The sequence below is a fragment of the Xiphophorus couchianus genome, chromosome 8, assembly GCF_001444195.1.
Source record: "Xiphophorus couchianus chromosome 8, X_couchianus-1.0, whole genome shotgun sequence".
NCBI classification, from domain to species: Eukaryota; Metazoa; Chordata; class Actinopteri; order Cyprinodontiformes; family Poeciliidae; genus Xiphophorus; species Xiphophorus couchianus.
In genome coordinates, this window is record NC_040235.1 from 24,218,069 (window position 1) to 24,233,712 (window position 15,644).

At 39.9% G+C, this 15,644-nt stretch overlaps 1 protein-coding gene across 3 annotated transcripts in view; it reads left to right on the top strand.

Annotated features, from left to right (window-relative positions):
* The first annotated feature begins 536 nt into the window (after positions 1-536).
* The window catches only part of ap3b1a (adaptor related protein complex 3 subunit beta 1a), a 60,299-nt gene continuing 45,191 nt past the window's right edge, over positions 537-15,644 (top strand). Inside the window, exons 1-6 of one of the 3 annotated variants that reach the window (XM_028025404.1) lie at positions 537-858; positions 5,792-5,867; positions 5,977-6,051; positions 8,937-9,032; positions 9,941-10,101; positions 11,241-11,307. In XM_028025404.1, the coding sequence (XP_027881205.1) occupies positions 728-858; positions 5,792-5,867; positions 5,977-6,051; positions 8,937-9,032; positions 9,941-10,101; positions 11,241-11,307 (606 nt within the window). In that variant the 5' untranslated portion in view covers positions 537-727. Of the gene's footprint in view, positions 859-3,830; positions 4,140-5,791; positions 5,868-5,976; positions 6,052-8,936; positions 9,033-9,940; positions 10,102-11,240; positions 11,308-15,644 lie in introns of those variants that run through there. The other 2 variants (XM_028025403.1, XM_028025405.1) reach the window with 2 other exon arrangements.

Here is a 15,644-nt window from a genome sequence, read left to right on the forward strand (position 1 = left end):
AAAAAAAAGGTTATTCACGTAAAAAAATAATAATAATAAAAAAAAAAAGGTATTCACGTCTGGCATTCTCCTAATAGGATGCGATTCTTGCGCATTACGTAATTCCCAGTCTCATGGGGGGGAAAAGAAGCGAAGTCTGCTTTTTAATTCGGAAATATTTCAGATTTTAATGTTACTATTCAAAACCTCTTGAATCTAGAACGTTTATTAACTTACTGCTGATGGTAAACATAACCAAAAGGCCAACAATTTAAAAAAATAAAATAAAAATACACAGATAAATCTGTTAATATTTACTCAAATGCATCAGTAATTAATTTGTCTGTAAGAATAAAAGTATTAAACACGGTTTGTTAATAAGTGTGTATATATATATATATATATATATAATTTTACTGAATGTTTGTATGTCAGTGGATTTTTTATTTAATACGGAACTTTTGTCAACATAGATATTTCTCTTGCGTCAGGCTCTAGTCGCTGTATATCTATGGCCGCCCTGCAGCTGAAGCCCGGTCATGTGACGCCAACTTGTCCAACTCACACTTCCGCTTCTGCGTGTAAAAAAGTTGTGAAAAATCTGGGAGAAGTTTAGCTCTGCAGGAACTTTTTTTTTTTAAAAAGACACTACGCTGACATTTTTCTTGACCAGGTAACGCGACGTTCACCGCTCCAATCATACGCGGAGTCAGTTTTCCGCTCGGACTGCAGTTTTAGAAGCGAAGTCATGTCGACTACGGCTCTGTACAACGACCAGCAAGGAGGCGCGGAGGCTGCGGTGGAAGCGGGGCAGGAGTCCACCGCCACCTCCTCCAGCAGCGGGGCTGCATTTGGACTTTTCAGCACCGACTTTAAGAAGTAGGTCAACTCCCACATGTTTCACTTCCAAATAGTTCCGGGCTTTTGAGTGAACGGGTTTGTGGTCGACGCCACGCAGCTGTTTGCAGCGTAAGCGGCCAGCATCAACAAAGCAGCTTCTGAAGCGAAAAGACTTGCTAGCATTCCTTGTTGCACGCCATCGTTAAGGACCTTTGACCTGTCATGTGAGCTCCAACTATACCCCTTTAACTTCAGCTGACTCCAACAAAAATAATAACCTAGTACACGTCACCGTTTTGTGCTTACACTTTATTATGCTGGTGCGCAAAACAGTTTTAGTTTTTCCAAATTTGGCTGCAGGAAGTTAAGAATTCGGGGGTGGCGATATTATTATATCAAATTTCATCATGATATTTTCGGTTGATGTTTATCGTGATAATGATAAAAATGATGATAAAACACTTTCACTTCTTTTCAGACTTTTTTTTTTTAAGGCACAGCAGTCAAAGCCACACAAATGCCACTCTTGAAAGATGTTTGAAATAGTCTCCTTCATATGGAACTGATTTTTATTTTTATCACTTTAGTCATCCTGTACAATTTATTGAAAGTTATTGATGCCCTCATGAAAAAATGGAGAAAATAATTCCAACAATACAGTCAGTTTCGTTTGATTTCTAAGCGTTATTAATTGCAATTTCTTGCGATAAATCAAAATTTTTACAATAAATTTGATGCAATAAATGATACATTAAATGCCTACCTTAGGGACTGGCTTTGATGTAAAAGTGAAACTTGTATTTCTTTCATTTTATGTTGGAAATATATTTTCTGTTTGAGTTCTTGGGAGTAAAAAAAAACCCCAAAAAACTGGAATTGAGCCGGAAATTTGAAGTGGCCAGAAAAAAACCTCAATCCGTGTCAATCAAATTTACCTTTACTAGTTTATTGTTTTTGATTGGCTTTAAGTCATTTTTTGCTCCATGTTTGTGGGCTGTTTGCCTAATCTTCATGTCGGTGTGTAACTTTGTCGTGCTTTTTTTTTTTTACATGGTTATGCTTTTAATTTTTCAAAGTCAATCATTAAAAAGCAGAATTTTACTACACATTTCTAGTGTGAGCTGTAGAAAACAAACTGTTTTCCCAATTGTGGGCGACTGTGACTCTTTGGTAGAGTAGTCGTCTTGCGATCAGAAGGTTGTAGGTTCGATTCCAGCTTCCTCCTGCCACATGTCGATGTGCCTCTGGACAAGGCACTTAACCCCAAAATTGCCTACCGATCGGTGTATAAATGTGTGTGTGTTTGTGAATGTGACTCTAGTGTAAAGCGCTTTGAATGGTCAAAATGACTGGAATAAGCGCTATAGAAGTTCAGTCCATTTACCATTACATTCTAATATAGTTTTGCAAACTGTGACTGTTGGAGCAAAAATGCGGTAAGAATGTCAAACACCTTTTCTAGTTGCAAAACTGTTCACACTATTGTTTATTCTTCAATTTAGTTTGGTTTGAAGGAGGCTATAGTTAGCATGTTGCAGGGTTTGTTTTTTTTTTACATTTCAGGTCAGAAAGCGACCAGCAGAGGTCAGCAAATCACAACTTGAATCAGCTTTTGCATCCAATACTTTTAAAGTCAACCACATTGATGTAGAGAGCTTCAGATTTAAGTTATCCGAGGTGTGTGATAAGATTTATTTATTTTTATATTTTAGTTTTAACGCTATGAATAGTGACGCCGAAAGAATGAACAAAAGTTCCCATAGATGCGTTCCCTAACCTTATGAAATGTCGTTCCAGAAGAGTGGAAGCTGTTATAGTTGCAAAAGGTGGGAAGACATTATATTAAACCCTCTATTAGGAAAAGAACGTCACATTACAGACTTTAAAAAAATATATACTTCAAAGGGGCAGTACTATGTAAACTCAAGTTTTTGTGAGCAATTGATCATAATATATAGTTATTCCCTCGTCAAAAATATACCTGGAGTGTTGCTTTGATTCTTATGTGCATGTTTGAGAAATCCTTTAGTCTCCCATGGCAACCATTCGAGTTTATAAAAACCGAGCTTCCACATCACAAAGCAGCCCTGCGACGCAACTCCCCCACACAGCTCCTTCAGACTAGCAGCAATTAGCAAACACCTGGAGCTCATTACACAAACTATTTCTCAGTCTGGTCCTCTGTGTTCTAACGAATGTTTGTAAATGCATAATATAGGTTCGTTGTGTGATGAAGTGCTAAGTGTTGGAAAGAGCAGGGGCTTCTTAAAGAGACGGAGGCCCAATTTCAAGTCGTCAACTTTCTTTTAAGTCTTATTTGATACATGTATCGTTTTTATAACTACTGAAGGTGAAATAATTACCTGTTTGTGCTATAAAATGATACTACATGGATGGAAAACACATAACACATCAACAGAAAACAGCTTTCCTCCATAATTGCAGTTTCCTCCTCTGTATTCTGTCAATCCATCCCCTCAAGGAAAACAATCCGGGTTTCAAACGAGCCAAAACTACATTTGTCATAAGCCAGATTTCTCCATGTACAATAAAAAAAACCCTCCCTTCTTTTGCACTCCACGTCTTCAAGGCTATTTCCTCACATTCATCCTGGCTCGGCTATCTTTGATTAAAGGCCTGTCCGGTTGGCCTCGCCTGCCTAACTTGGCAGGGCATGCAGACCCTGGCGGTGTCGGCCCAAAAATGGATTATCGTACAGCGATAGCAGAGGAAAAGTGCCTCTATGTTTACCCACCAGTCGAGATAAGGCCCTCCTATTTCCCCTAGAGGGAAGTGCTGTTGAGTCACACACAAAGCCAGGAGGCAGGTGAGGCAGCCGGGGCCACATGTGCCAGCAGGGAGCAGAAACGGTCGAATGACGTCCATTCAGCAGTAGGAGGAGAGAACGTGAACAAACCCTATCCTCAGGCATAAGGATGACCGTCCATTAGAGAGTTGAAGGGGGCATCTTGTGACTTTCTTTTTTTTTTTTTTTGCACAACAGAAGAGGAAGAGAGAAGTGAATGACAAAGTCTGTGCAGCCTGTCTTGTGGTGTTTTCCCAGCAGTGTCTGGCTTTGGCTAAAAAAGACGACTTCAGACTAAACCTGAAGAAGAAACAAACGTTTGTGGACTTTCCGTCTGAAGACAGTCCAGGATGAACAGCGGTTTCTCGTCGCTGCGTTCGGAGGCGGCGGGGGCCATGAGGACGGTGCTGGTGTCCGCCGAGAGCTTGCAGCTCACTCTGAAGCCTGAGCTCACTCAGGAGGAGCAGGCCCTGACGCACGCCGGCGGTAAACCCAAGGAGAAACTCAAAGCTGGGTACAGCAGTGAGGCCGTTGTCTGAGAAGAGATGTCTGCTTGGTTGCTGAGCCAGATGAAGTAGACAGAAGAACATTAGGAGAATAAAAAAGCGACTTGGTGGTTTGAAGCACTGTGGAGCAGGAATATTGAAATCACTGTGTTAATGTGCGAAACTAGAGATGCACCGATCTGATACTATCTGTATCAGTTCCAGATATTGAAAAAATTTTTATATCAGGTTTCCATGAATGTGTCCAATTCATAAGATCAAATCTATTCAGCCTAATTCTTTGCCTTTTGCTCTGAGCGACGTTATGTTTTACTATTTTACACTTCGTTCACAATTCCTAATTTCACTTGTTGAACCATTTGAATGAAGGTTTGTTGCAGTTTATTCAAGGTATTCAACCCGTATCCTTCAGTTTCTTTATTATTTATTTTACATTGGCTGTTACTGCTCCGACTGAACAAATGAAAGTTGTTTTTACATGTTTGACCAAACTTGTGAAGCTATTGGTGTATTCAAACGTGCTGCACTGGTGCAGAGTTATCAAATAAATTTGTAATTCAGTATATTTATGTCTGTTTAAAAAAAAAGAGAAACACTTTAAATCAATTCAGCATTGTTGTTTTTGTATCAAATTGGTATCGGCTGATACCAATCTGATACAGATATCTGTATCAGAGGTGGAAAAAAGTGGATGAAATGTGAATAAACTTTATTTCAAATTGTACAGAAAGTCCAATTGGGAATCTAAATATAATGTAAAATAAAAAACAAAGCATGAAGTCGCTCAGAGCACAAAACATATTATTAGACTGAATAGATTCATCATTAAGGATCGGGCACATTGTCACAGATACCCTATCTAGAATTCTTATCAATATCAGGACCAATACAGATATTAACATCAGATTGTTGCATCTCTACACTTTTACATTCAAGGTGGAATGAGTTAAGGTGAAATTAAGGCATCTGCAGAGTTTTGCATCAATTAGCCTCAGCAAAACGTAACAATGCTTGTCATGGGAACCGTCTGAGTCTTCGCTGAAACAGTTGACTGGTAACAATGTCCTGCTGTTCTCCGCATGGGACACTGAGAACAACCATTGTGAGTTAGCCCGTTAGCTTCCTAAAACATAATCATTGTCGTCATGCCAACAATGAGCCGGTTTACCTCAACCTTTTCCGAGGACAGCGTTGTTGTCAGACAGTGCCGCTGTTGTGCAACGTTACCTTTGCGTGTGTGTGCGTTTGCGGGGACCATTTTCTTGACACATACGACGTTGTGGGGACCCACGGCTCCTTGTGGGAACCTGTGTGGTCCCCGAGAAACACTGTTTTTGGAGTAGGGGGTAGATTTAGGACTAAGGTGTGAATTGAGTTTTGGTCCGGGTTAGGATTAGGTACATAATGGTTAGAGTTACGATAATGGTAAGGTTTAGGCTGTAGAAATGAATGAAAGTCAATGGAAAATCCCCCACAAAGATAGCCACGTAAACGTGTGCGTGTGGCTTTAATGGCTGAAATGAATCCAGATGTCCAGAACATGGGGATTTCACAGCACCTTTGACCCAGTCGAAACTTTGAAACTGATTGGTTAAATAGCCTCTGTTGGCACATGATGTTCCAGCTGAGATGTTGAGCAGAAATGTCTTCCTGTTCCCAGAAACGAAGACCTGAAAGAGATGCTGGAGAGCAACAAGGAGTCCCTCAAACTGGAGGCCATGAAGAGAATTGTTCAAGTGAGTTTATTCTTATTTATTTGCCATTTTTGCTTTTTTTTTTTTTTTTTTTAGAAAAAACTACCACAACTACTATGTATATATACTTACATATTTGTATTCCTTTTAGCTCATTTCTAAGGGGAAAAATGCATCTGACTTGTTTCCGGCGGTGGTGAAGAATGTCGCAAGCAAGAACATTGAGGTATGACACCATTGAGAAGCAGATGATTCATGTCATGTTGGCATGACTCACCACGTGGTTTCTGCTAGCGTGGCGCTAGAACAAATTTCCTCATATAAAGCAAGAATTGGATCATGTGGACGGCTTAATTGAGTTGCGGCGTTATTATTATCCATGCAGTGGATGACCTGATTAAATTAGGATATTTTATAAAAAGCTGATTCTGTTTCAAATGTTTGTGTGTTTGGCTTCTGTAGATTTTTCTTTTATTTATATTACAACCAGGCCTTTTGCAATAAGCAGTAAATCAATTAATTGCATGATAAATTAAATCAATTTGCATTGTTTGCTGTTTTTCTCTTTCTACCAAAAACTGGACGACAAAAGTCTTCAGTCTGTCATTTTTTGGGAAGGACAATTTTGTTTACAGAGACTTCATAATTAATTTTATAATAATATATATAATAATTTTTTTATTTATTTTGGATATTTAAAATGTCTTCCAGATCCAGTATTAAATGTTCATTAGAATTTAAATTTTATTGATTTTTGAGAATGTGTTCTTGCATTATTATTATTATATCATTAACATTATATTGCTTGAAAATGGTCTAAAAGCAGCAATATTATCGTTTATCGCAATAACTCCTGGGACGATTTATCGTTCAGAAAGGTTTATCGTGACAGGCCTAATTACAACCACAAAATTCAATATGTTTTAATTAGATTTTTTGAAACTTGAAAAGTAGTGCATCATACACAAAGATAACACATAGTTTTATCTCTTTCTTTTTTTTTTTGGTTATAAGACTCAAAACATGTTGCGAGTTTCTTTCATCCCGAGGACGGGCCTCGATATCCTCCCCGCGAAGCTGATTTTAGCAAATGACCAAGCTCTAAGCAGCTGCTCCAGAAGGGGGTCCATGCCCAGAGCCTGTGAATATTGATTAGCAGCAGCAGAATAAATCACGATGCGCGGAGGGGGCTAGCATGTGAGCAGGGGGCCAGAGGCCGGGCACCGCGTACCAGTCATAGCGCCGAAGCAGCTGGGCGGCAGGGACCGGGGACAGGCCGGCGGATATAATTGGACAGAGGCGGTCTGCAGTCACATCTTCTCTCTCCTGCCTCGTCTGCACCAGCTGCTAGGGTTGTGTGAGGTCTTCTTACTTCATCTTGTCTCTCTCGTCTTTCCCTGGCTCTCTCCAGTGTGTATGTGTGTATGTCTCTAAAAATGGCCTCCTCATCCTTGCTCGCCTCCCTCCCGTCTCTGCGAGCGGCCACAGAGTCGCACTAATTACTGCACAACCTGAAGAGTGGAAGTGCAGTTTGCTTGACAGCTGCTGCCATTTCATATGAAAGCTTTTGATTTTTATTCTAATCATTTCTGCTTTGTGATTCCTACAAACTTTGAAGCTGTGTGTTTTGCTCTTTCTTTGGTCTAGATTTTCAAAGACTAAGTTATTTGTAGAAAAAAGTGTGTGTGTGTAATAGAGATTTGAATCTTCCAGTGTCTTTCTAATCCTGAAAGGGTCAGAGTTTGATTCAGAAACAATTTAGCAGATCCTTGAGGGCAGATGGGTTGTGTCTCCTTTTTTCATGGTGAGTAATGCCATTAATTCCAGCAGTAATGACCAGGATGATGATTGAGAACTGTGGTGCTCTGCTGCTGGTCAATACGTGCTGGACTAGAACGCACAGGCCCGATTACTGGCTGAAGCTCTCCGTGATTGTACCTGAAATGTAACCTTTCTCCTGACCTCCAACTAAAATCAACTCATAAATGGGATAAGTAGTTCCTCAAGCAAGTCGTCATTTTTCACAACACCTCTTCTTTCCGCTCTTCCGTCTCATTGGGAGGAAACGGCTTGGTTTGTTTCTAGAGCTCTAACGAGATTTGAGGCTGATTTTTAAATCTGTTTTTGTAAAGTTTTGACTTGCAGACACTGATTTTTAGAGGACTCTAATTTGTATTTCAGAGCTATAATTATTTAACAGCAATCTAAATATTCTAACAAAATGTTTTCACTAGGAGCTGAGGTGACGTCACACTGTGTGCGAGAGTGGGCTGTGTTTGAAAAACTAAGACGATCACTGCAAGGTGTAAAGGAGCAGTTTTATGTAAAATCAACTTTTTTGCGCTTTATGTCATGTTATAATAATGTGATTCGCTCATCAAAATCATATTTGGGGTGTTGCTTTGATTTTTCATGCTTGTTTGAGAAATCCTTTCATCTCCATGGCGACCATTCATCTGTGCAAAACGCCTGCTTAGACCTAGCTGCTTCTTAAAGGCGTAGCTTGTTCTTAGAGCTGCAGTTTCCAAGCTTCTGTCTCACAGAGCAGCCCTCCTACTCAGCTTCTTTAGACCAGCCAGCAGCAGTGAGCAAACACCTGAGTCCTCTACATGTTAGATTTTTAAAAAATTTTTATTTACTTGTTTCTCATATTAGATTTCCTCTAGAAAATCCACTTAGGAGACAAAAATGTCCGTTCTTAATCTTGGTGAGAACGGACGGCGTAATTATTGGTCTGTGACTTTCTTCTGTGTGCGGGTCAAAGGCTCCGGGTTCTCGTTCTGGGTCGGGACGTTTTTAGCTGATGACTAGGCGTGAATCATGGATTGAAAAGGTGTTTGCAAACCATGAACATCTGAAGACGGGAAACTTTTTGTAGCAACACTTTTTCCAGCCTGTTGAATAAATAGACTTCCAATGAAAAACAAAAAAACAAACTGTAGGAAAGCTGTCCTTTTTATCTCATACGTCATTGTTCATGTTTTCCATTTGATAACTCCAATCCAAGGCTTTTTAAGCGACTTTACAACTAACCACCAGTTTGTTTTCTTCTCTGACTTAAAACATGAAATTTCTAAATGAACTCTTTCTTCTCTTTCATGTGTTGGGCAGCTGAAGAAGCTTGTGTACGTCTACCTGGTGAGGTATGCAGAGGAACAACAGGACTTGGCTTTGTTGTCAATAAGCACCTTTCAACGGGCCCTCAAGGTAACAATAGTCCAATCTGTGGCCTTTTCTTTGTCTGAAGCCTTATAAACACTGGAGTTTTATCAGGCAGATTGTTCTCCAACTTTTAAATAAATCCAAAGTGTTTCAGCCGCCAAGTCATGTCCAAATGGTGTTACCGTTGCACATCCATTTGGAACGCATTCTCACTCATTTCCACTCCTTGAGAAATGAAACTGGCCACACCAGTAAAGCAAAGAACTGCCTGGATTGAATATAACTTTAAGGAAATTATTGAGGTATCACACCTTCATCCTGGTAGCTTTTTCTTTAGTGCTGCATAAACATGATTTAGAAGATGGTATGGTGTTGAAGCTATTGGGGAAGCCACTTGTTATGCATGTTTGCAATCATCACAATGCAGAGAGCCATTAACATGGCAGAGATGAGCACTTGTTTTTTTTGTTTTTTTTATACCTCCCCCAACATTACATGGCAGTTTGAAGCCCAGTAGTAAATCTAACCCTCCATTAGCTTGTGTTGCTAATGCTAATTAGCCAGGTCATTGAGTGAAACAAATCTTACTTGTTTCCTAAATGGATAAGATTTGAGATTTGATATTTCTTTATCCCAGTTTGACTCTCCATCATTGTTTTTTTTTTCTTTCTCTCTCTTCACAATCGTCTGCTTCTTCAGTTTTTGCTCCATCTTGAATTATTTTCTGCAGAATTTTCATTTTGACCAACTTCACTTTGCTTCTATTTTCTTGTAAACATCTGATTTCAAAATCAGTAGAAATTAGCGTCAGTGCTACTTGTACCACAGTTTGAGAACCTGATATTAGAGATGAAAACAAAAATAACTCCTACTTTTTCCTTTCCCTCTTGACTCAAATATCACTGTCATTACAATGGACACGTTTTCACTTTTCTTCTTCATTTCTGCACCAGGATCCAAACCAGTTCATCCGAGCCAGTGCCTTAAGGGTCCTGTCCAGTATTCGCGTCCCGATTATCGTCCCCATCATGATGCTGGCCATCAAGGAGGCGGCCTCCGACCTTTCCCCTTATGTCAGGAAGACCTCTGCGCATGCTATCCAAAAACTCTACAGGTAGGATTTTGTACACAAACGGCCCTCATTGGTGGATATTCATCCCACATGGATTGATCCTTATTTTGCCACAAATTATTCATCTTTTAATAACTGTGACTTTGTTTTCAAAAGGGTTTTATAATCTAGTGGTCTTTCTTCATTAGTGGACAGGAAGTATGGTAAAGAGAGAAGTGGATGACTACAGGAAGTGGACAGAGTTGAGGATTGTAATGCATGGTAGCCATCTTTGGTGCACCTAAGTCTGCTTTACTTTTTGTTAAACTTAATACAGTAAGCGCTTTCAAAAATATAGCAAACTTTATTCTCACTGCTGAAAAAAGATTTTTATTCAATCTAGCTGGAAAGAACGAGCAAACTGGAATAAGGCGATATCAAATTTTGTTGGACGATAAATTGTCCCAGAAATTATTGTGATAAACGATAATAACCCCTCAAGTTATAATACACAATAATTTACACCCAACATTCTTACAGAAAAAAACAAGAGTACTTCATTTGTTTAATTAAAAAACACTTCATTCATAGTTTATTGTTTAGCAGTTTAAAAAAAATAAATTTTTTTGTAAATATAATCTTTGAAGTGTTTTTTTTTTTTTTTTATGCCCACAAGTACTTTTGACTTGACATAATTTCCCCGTGTGACCAAAATGTCAGAACATCACTGGTTAAGATGAAAGCATGTTCACGTTTTTAAATCTCCTAGACACAGTCCAGACCTAAATACAATCAAGAAACTTTCGCGAGACTTGGAAAAATAATGTTCAGATGCTCTCCATTAAGTCTGACTGAGCTATTTTGCGCGTAAGAGTGGACAAAATGATAGAAAGTTCTACAAAGCATCAAATTAGTGAGGCTGAATGAAAATCCTAAGCACACATATCAGATTTTGATTTGAAAAACATGTTCAAAATCACACATTTTGCTTCTTGTTTACAATCATCCATTACTCAAAATCCCAATAAAATACGTTCAGATATGTGGCTGTAACCAGTTCAGATTGTATCAATACAGACACTAGGAGCTGCACTCTGACCACACAGTGCTGGTGATTTCATTTCGGTTCTTTCATGTGAATAATCGCATCTCAACTGCTCACCGTTTGGCCCTTTTTAAAAGCGTTTCTCTTTTCCTCTCAGCTTGGACGCTGACCAGAAGGAGCAGCTGATCGAAGTGATTGAGAAACTATTGAAAGACAAAAGCACGGTGAGTACCTGCCGCGCAGTTCGCCACGCAGGCCACCGGAGGGCGCCGGAGTCAAGCAAGTCCTCCGGCACCCCGGCTCATTCAGCAATGCCATGGTTTGTTAACACCCACTTAAACCCACACGTCTTCAGATGCTCCCTGTTAAGTGTCCATTTGGAAGGAATTTTCGCTCTGATGCTAGTGTCAGCTTAATTTTCTCGAAGGCCAGCTCCTCTTTTTTTCCTCTCCCCACCCCTCTAAAGTAGACCTTAAATGAGCTGGATTCTGTGTTTAGAAACAACGCGGACGGCCCATTGGAAGCCAGCAGGCGGCACATTTCGCTTCGAGGAGGTCACCGCAAATACTAAAGGGTCTTTAAATGGCAATTTCAGATATGTAGATACAGGCTAGAGAGTACGCCGTGGGTTGTGTTTGCACGCGCAGATCGCGCAGTTTGTTGTGATTACGTATTCATAGAGTCCAACTATCATTATACAAACAAAACAAAGCAGCTTAGGCCAAAAGGGAGGAGGTGTGGGGTGGGAGTGGTGGGTGGAAAGCCCGGTACCAGATGCAGAGCATATTTAGCCACCAAACGCTAACGAAGACAGATGACTTCTCCGTGCCGGAGCCCACATTGCGAGCCAGGGGACAGAGGGAAAGGGCAGCATCATCACACAGACACACAAGCGCATCAGTCGGTGATGAATGGCGGAAAAAAACCTAAACACAGCACATGCCTAATGTCTGTAAAGTAATGCATTTTTGTGATGCTAAGACCCGAGCTGTTTGAGGATCTTTTGGACTTGCAGCAGCGACGACAACAAAAGCCAACCATGTGAAATAACAGTTTACCTGTTAGCATGTTGCAAAATGTCTAATGGTGTATTGGAAAATTTTTCGTTTTGATGACATGACCAGTAAAACCTTGACCTCCTGATTCCAGCTTTTAGCTAACTTCAATTTTCTCTCCATTGTGAGAAATCGACTTTTTTGAGTTTTACATCATATTATAATGCTATCCCCTTAATCAAAAACATAGCTGGAGTGTGGCTTCAATTCTTTCATGCATGTCTAATAAATTCTTCGATCGACCGTGGCAAGTGAGTTCCCGACTCAGCTCCTTCAGACTAGCCAGCAGCAATTAGCAAACACCTGGAGGAACTGCACATCTGCTGAGCTCATTATAAGAGCCACTTCTCAGAGCAATGCTGGTAAAAATGTTGTTAAAGGGTTAAGAGAGGAGCCATGGTTTGTCTTCCTGAAGGCGGAGTTTCAGAAAGAGGGAGATTTTAAAGAGGCAGAGGCCCAATTTCAAACCGTTAAATCAGAAAGTAACATTTCTTTTAAGTCATATTTGATAAATATAGCATTTTACAACTGAAGGTAACGTAGTTACTTGATTGTGCTATAAAATGACACTATGTACCTGGAAAACACGTAATACTGCCCGTTAAAGAACTGCATTAAAAAACTGTAGAAAGAACATTCAAAGTATTTTTTTCTGTCGTCTCTCCTCTGGTCAATCATTATTTCTATTTGAAGCAGAAGCAACAAACCTCGTTTGTGAGAGAAGTTGCAGTAAAACAAGCTTTTGCAACTTTACTAAAGTAAAGTAAAGCAACAAGCCAGGCAAACATAGACATTACCTAGCTAGCTAGCAAGCAGCTAGCTTTGTTAAAATATCAGTCTGTGTATATTCCCTAGATAATTCAGATCTTTCCTGTCTAAAAGGCTGCCAATGTTTCCAAATCCACCAGGTTCAATGACCGACAGTGTGAAACTCTGAGGGATAACACAGAACCACTGACTTCCATCCATCCATTTTCTAACACCCTTGTCCCTTAGAGGGGGTCAAGAGGTGCTGGTGCCTGTCTCCGGCTAACGTTCTGGGCGAGAGGCAGGGTACACCCTGGACAGGTCGTCAGTCTGTCGCAGAGCCACGGGCTCAACTCAGCCTTCTTGTTACCTGCTGAAAGTCTTGCTCTCTTTCTCTCTTTCGCAGCCTGATTAAGTCACAGACGAGTCTGAACATGTTGTAGGAAGCACTGTTTTATTTGAAATGGCTTTTTATTTTTCTGTGCCTCCTCTGACTTCATCTTAAATAGTCCAGTAATACTGAAAAAAAAAGAGTCTTTTTCCTGAAGTAGCAACTGGATTCTTGAAAATATGTTGTGTTCACTGATTGGATAAAGACTGGATTTTTGAGTTTCCAAACAAGTCAAAAACTGTCTTGATTCTGATCTACAGCTGAGCTCTATGTGCATCGCTAATTAGCTGAATTACTTCAGATAACTTCCTAGTCTGATTATGGCTGATGTTGTCTGTAGTCCAACTTTCTGTTTTGTTTTAAGTTTTTTTTTATTTGGTCTTCTGGGAACTTTTGATAGAACTTTGACTGGATCAATTTAGTCTCTTTCATAATTGAGTTTTATCCAATCAAATCAAAAAGAACCAGTTATTAAGTGACATCTTTAAGTGATGCCACAGCTAAAATCCTACACAATCGCGTCTAGCTGTGTTGCAAGGTACATCTTTGTGTTTTGTAGCATTAAGTGGGATCATTTTTAGATTTCTATTTTAATTTCTCATGTCTGTGTTCAGACATGAGAAGGGCTCCACTACTTTTATGTTGTTAAGTTGAAGTACTTAACAAGTTGAAGTACATACTAAGGAAAAATTTGACTTCTTAATTTTCTTGCATTTTAATATTAATTTCAAGTATTGTTCTTTTTTCAGTGCTTTTCTTTCCACGACTGTAAAATTCCCAGATGAAAGCAACTTTGACAAAACTTTACCGACTCTTCTTTATAGAGATGCACCGATCATCCCAGTGGCCGATACCGATATTTACTTTCGTCAAAGTCGATTTTGATTCTGGACGGGCTTCTTGATGGTTTTTTTTCAGGACTGTAACACACACCTTTTTTTAAAAAAAGAAAAAAACATTTGTCCCTTGTGTTGAATCCAAAAGGTAAGGAGAGAACTACAGGATCATTCCTGTTTATGCGTTAGATATCATGTTGATGCATTTACAAATTTAGAAGGGAGAAAAACGGAATCATTTTTGTAATTTACAGAAAAAAATCTCACCAATCAGAGATTATCAAGGAAGAATTAGCTTTCCCTTTTGTGTGTTTTTGTCTTTTAAATCAGTTTGATATTTAAAGTAACCTTGTAAAATTTCATTCGTCTCACAATATTGCACAATAAGTAAAATTAACATCAGGTAAATGGTTAAACACTGTTAATCTTGTGGGTTTTTTCTGGTGCTGAAACACCCGGTAGTTGCTCGGTGTGCGTCTTCGTCTCGCCCCCCTAACACACACCTTTGCTGGCGTTTAGCTAAACACCCATGGCACACGGCGGGCTGGTTGTAGGCAGGACGCTTTAAAGAGAAAATGGGGAGCGCCTGATGACAGAGACAACATAGGAGTTTGTGCAGCTGTTTTACCGTGATGGATCTATTATCCAGCCATTACAAGATAAATGATCGATCTCTCCCGTCCGTCCCCCGCCCTGCACCTTCTGCAAAATTGAAATGAGAACAGAAAGGAAGAGCAGGGTGGGGGTGGTGGGGTACTATGATTAGGGCCTAGGTGAGATGCCCATTAATTTAAGAGAAAAGAGAAGGGAGGAGAGGAGGATAGGCCGACCCCATGCCGGGCCATCAATCAAAAAGGCGCGCGTTGTCTCTGACGTGATGACCCAGCACTCTCCGCCTCCCCGCCACCTTAATTAGAATTCATAGCAAAGTAGATGCAAGGAAACGCTTTGGGCCCCTTCATAATTTTATAGGAAATTTATTGTTATTAGAAGAACCATTTGCTTAGTGTGATTTTTCCATTACCGGCTTGTCACGCGGGGGTAGATAATACGGCCGGGGGACCGAGGGGGAGGCGGCGGCGTATGAACGCCACAGATTGGGGTGTCAGATTTGTTGATGGTGCGTGTAGTTTACCTTGGAGCCGGATCTAATCGGGGGCCTAGGGGTGGAGGTCAGTGGTCTTTGTCGGAAACGAGAGCTGGACGGTTACGGAGAGAGTAAGTGACATGGTAAAACGCTAGGTGGAAGTGTTGCTAAAACACAAAACTACACAGGTTAAAATGTGAGGATTTGTGTCCTTTTTTTCACCACATGGCAACTTAAGAGTAAAAAAAACATCCCAGTTTAACTGTATTTACACAAATAAAAAAAAGATCTAAATGCTTTTATTTAAAACATAAACTCTCATATTTCCACTACTGTGTAAAATAGTGTCACATATTGATTATTACAGCTTCAGTAATAGTGATTTCATCACTAATGGAACGATTTAGAATGAACTCGTTTGATAGATGCTGTCAGACGCTCACTG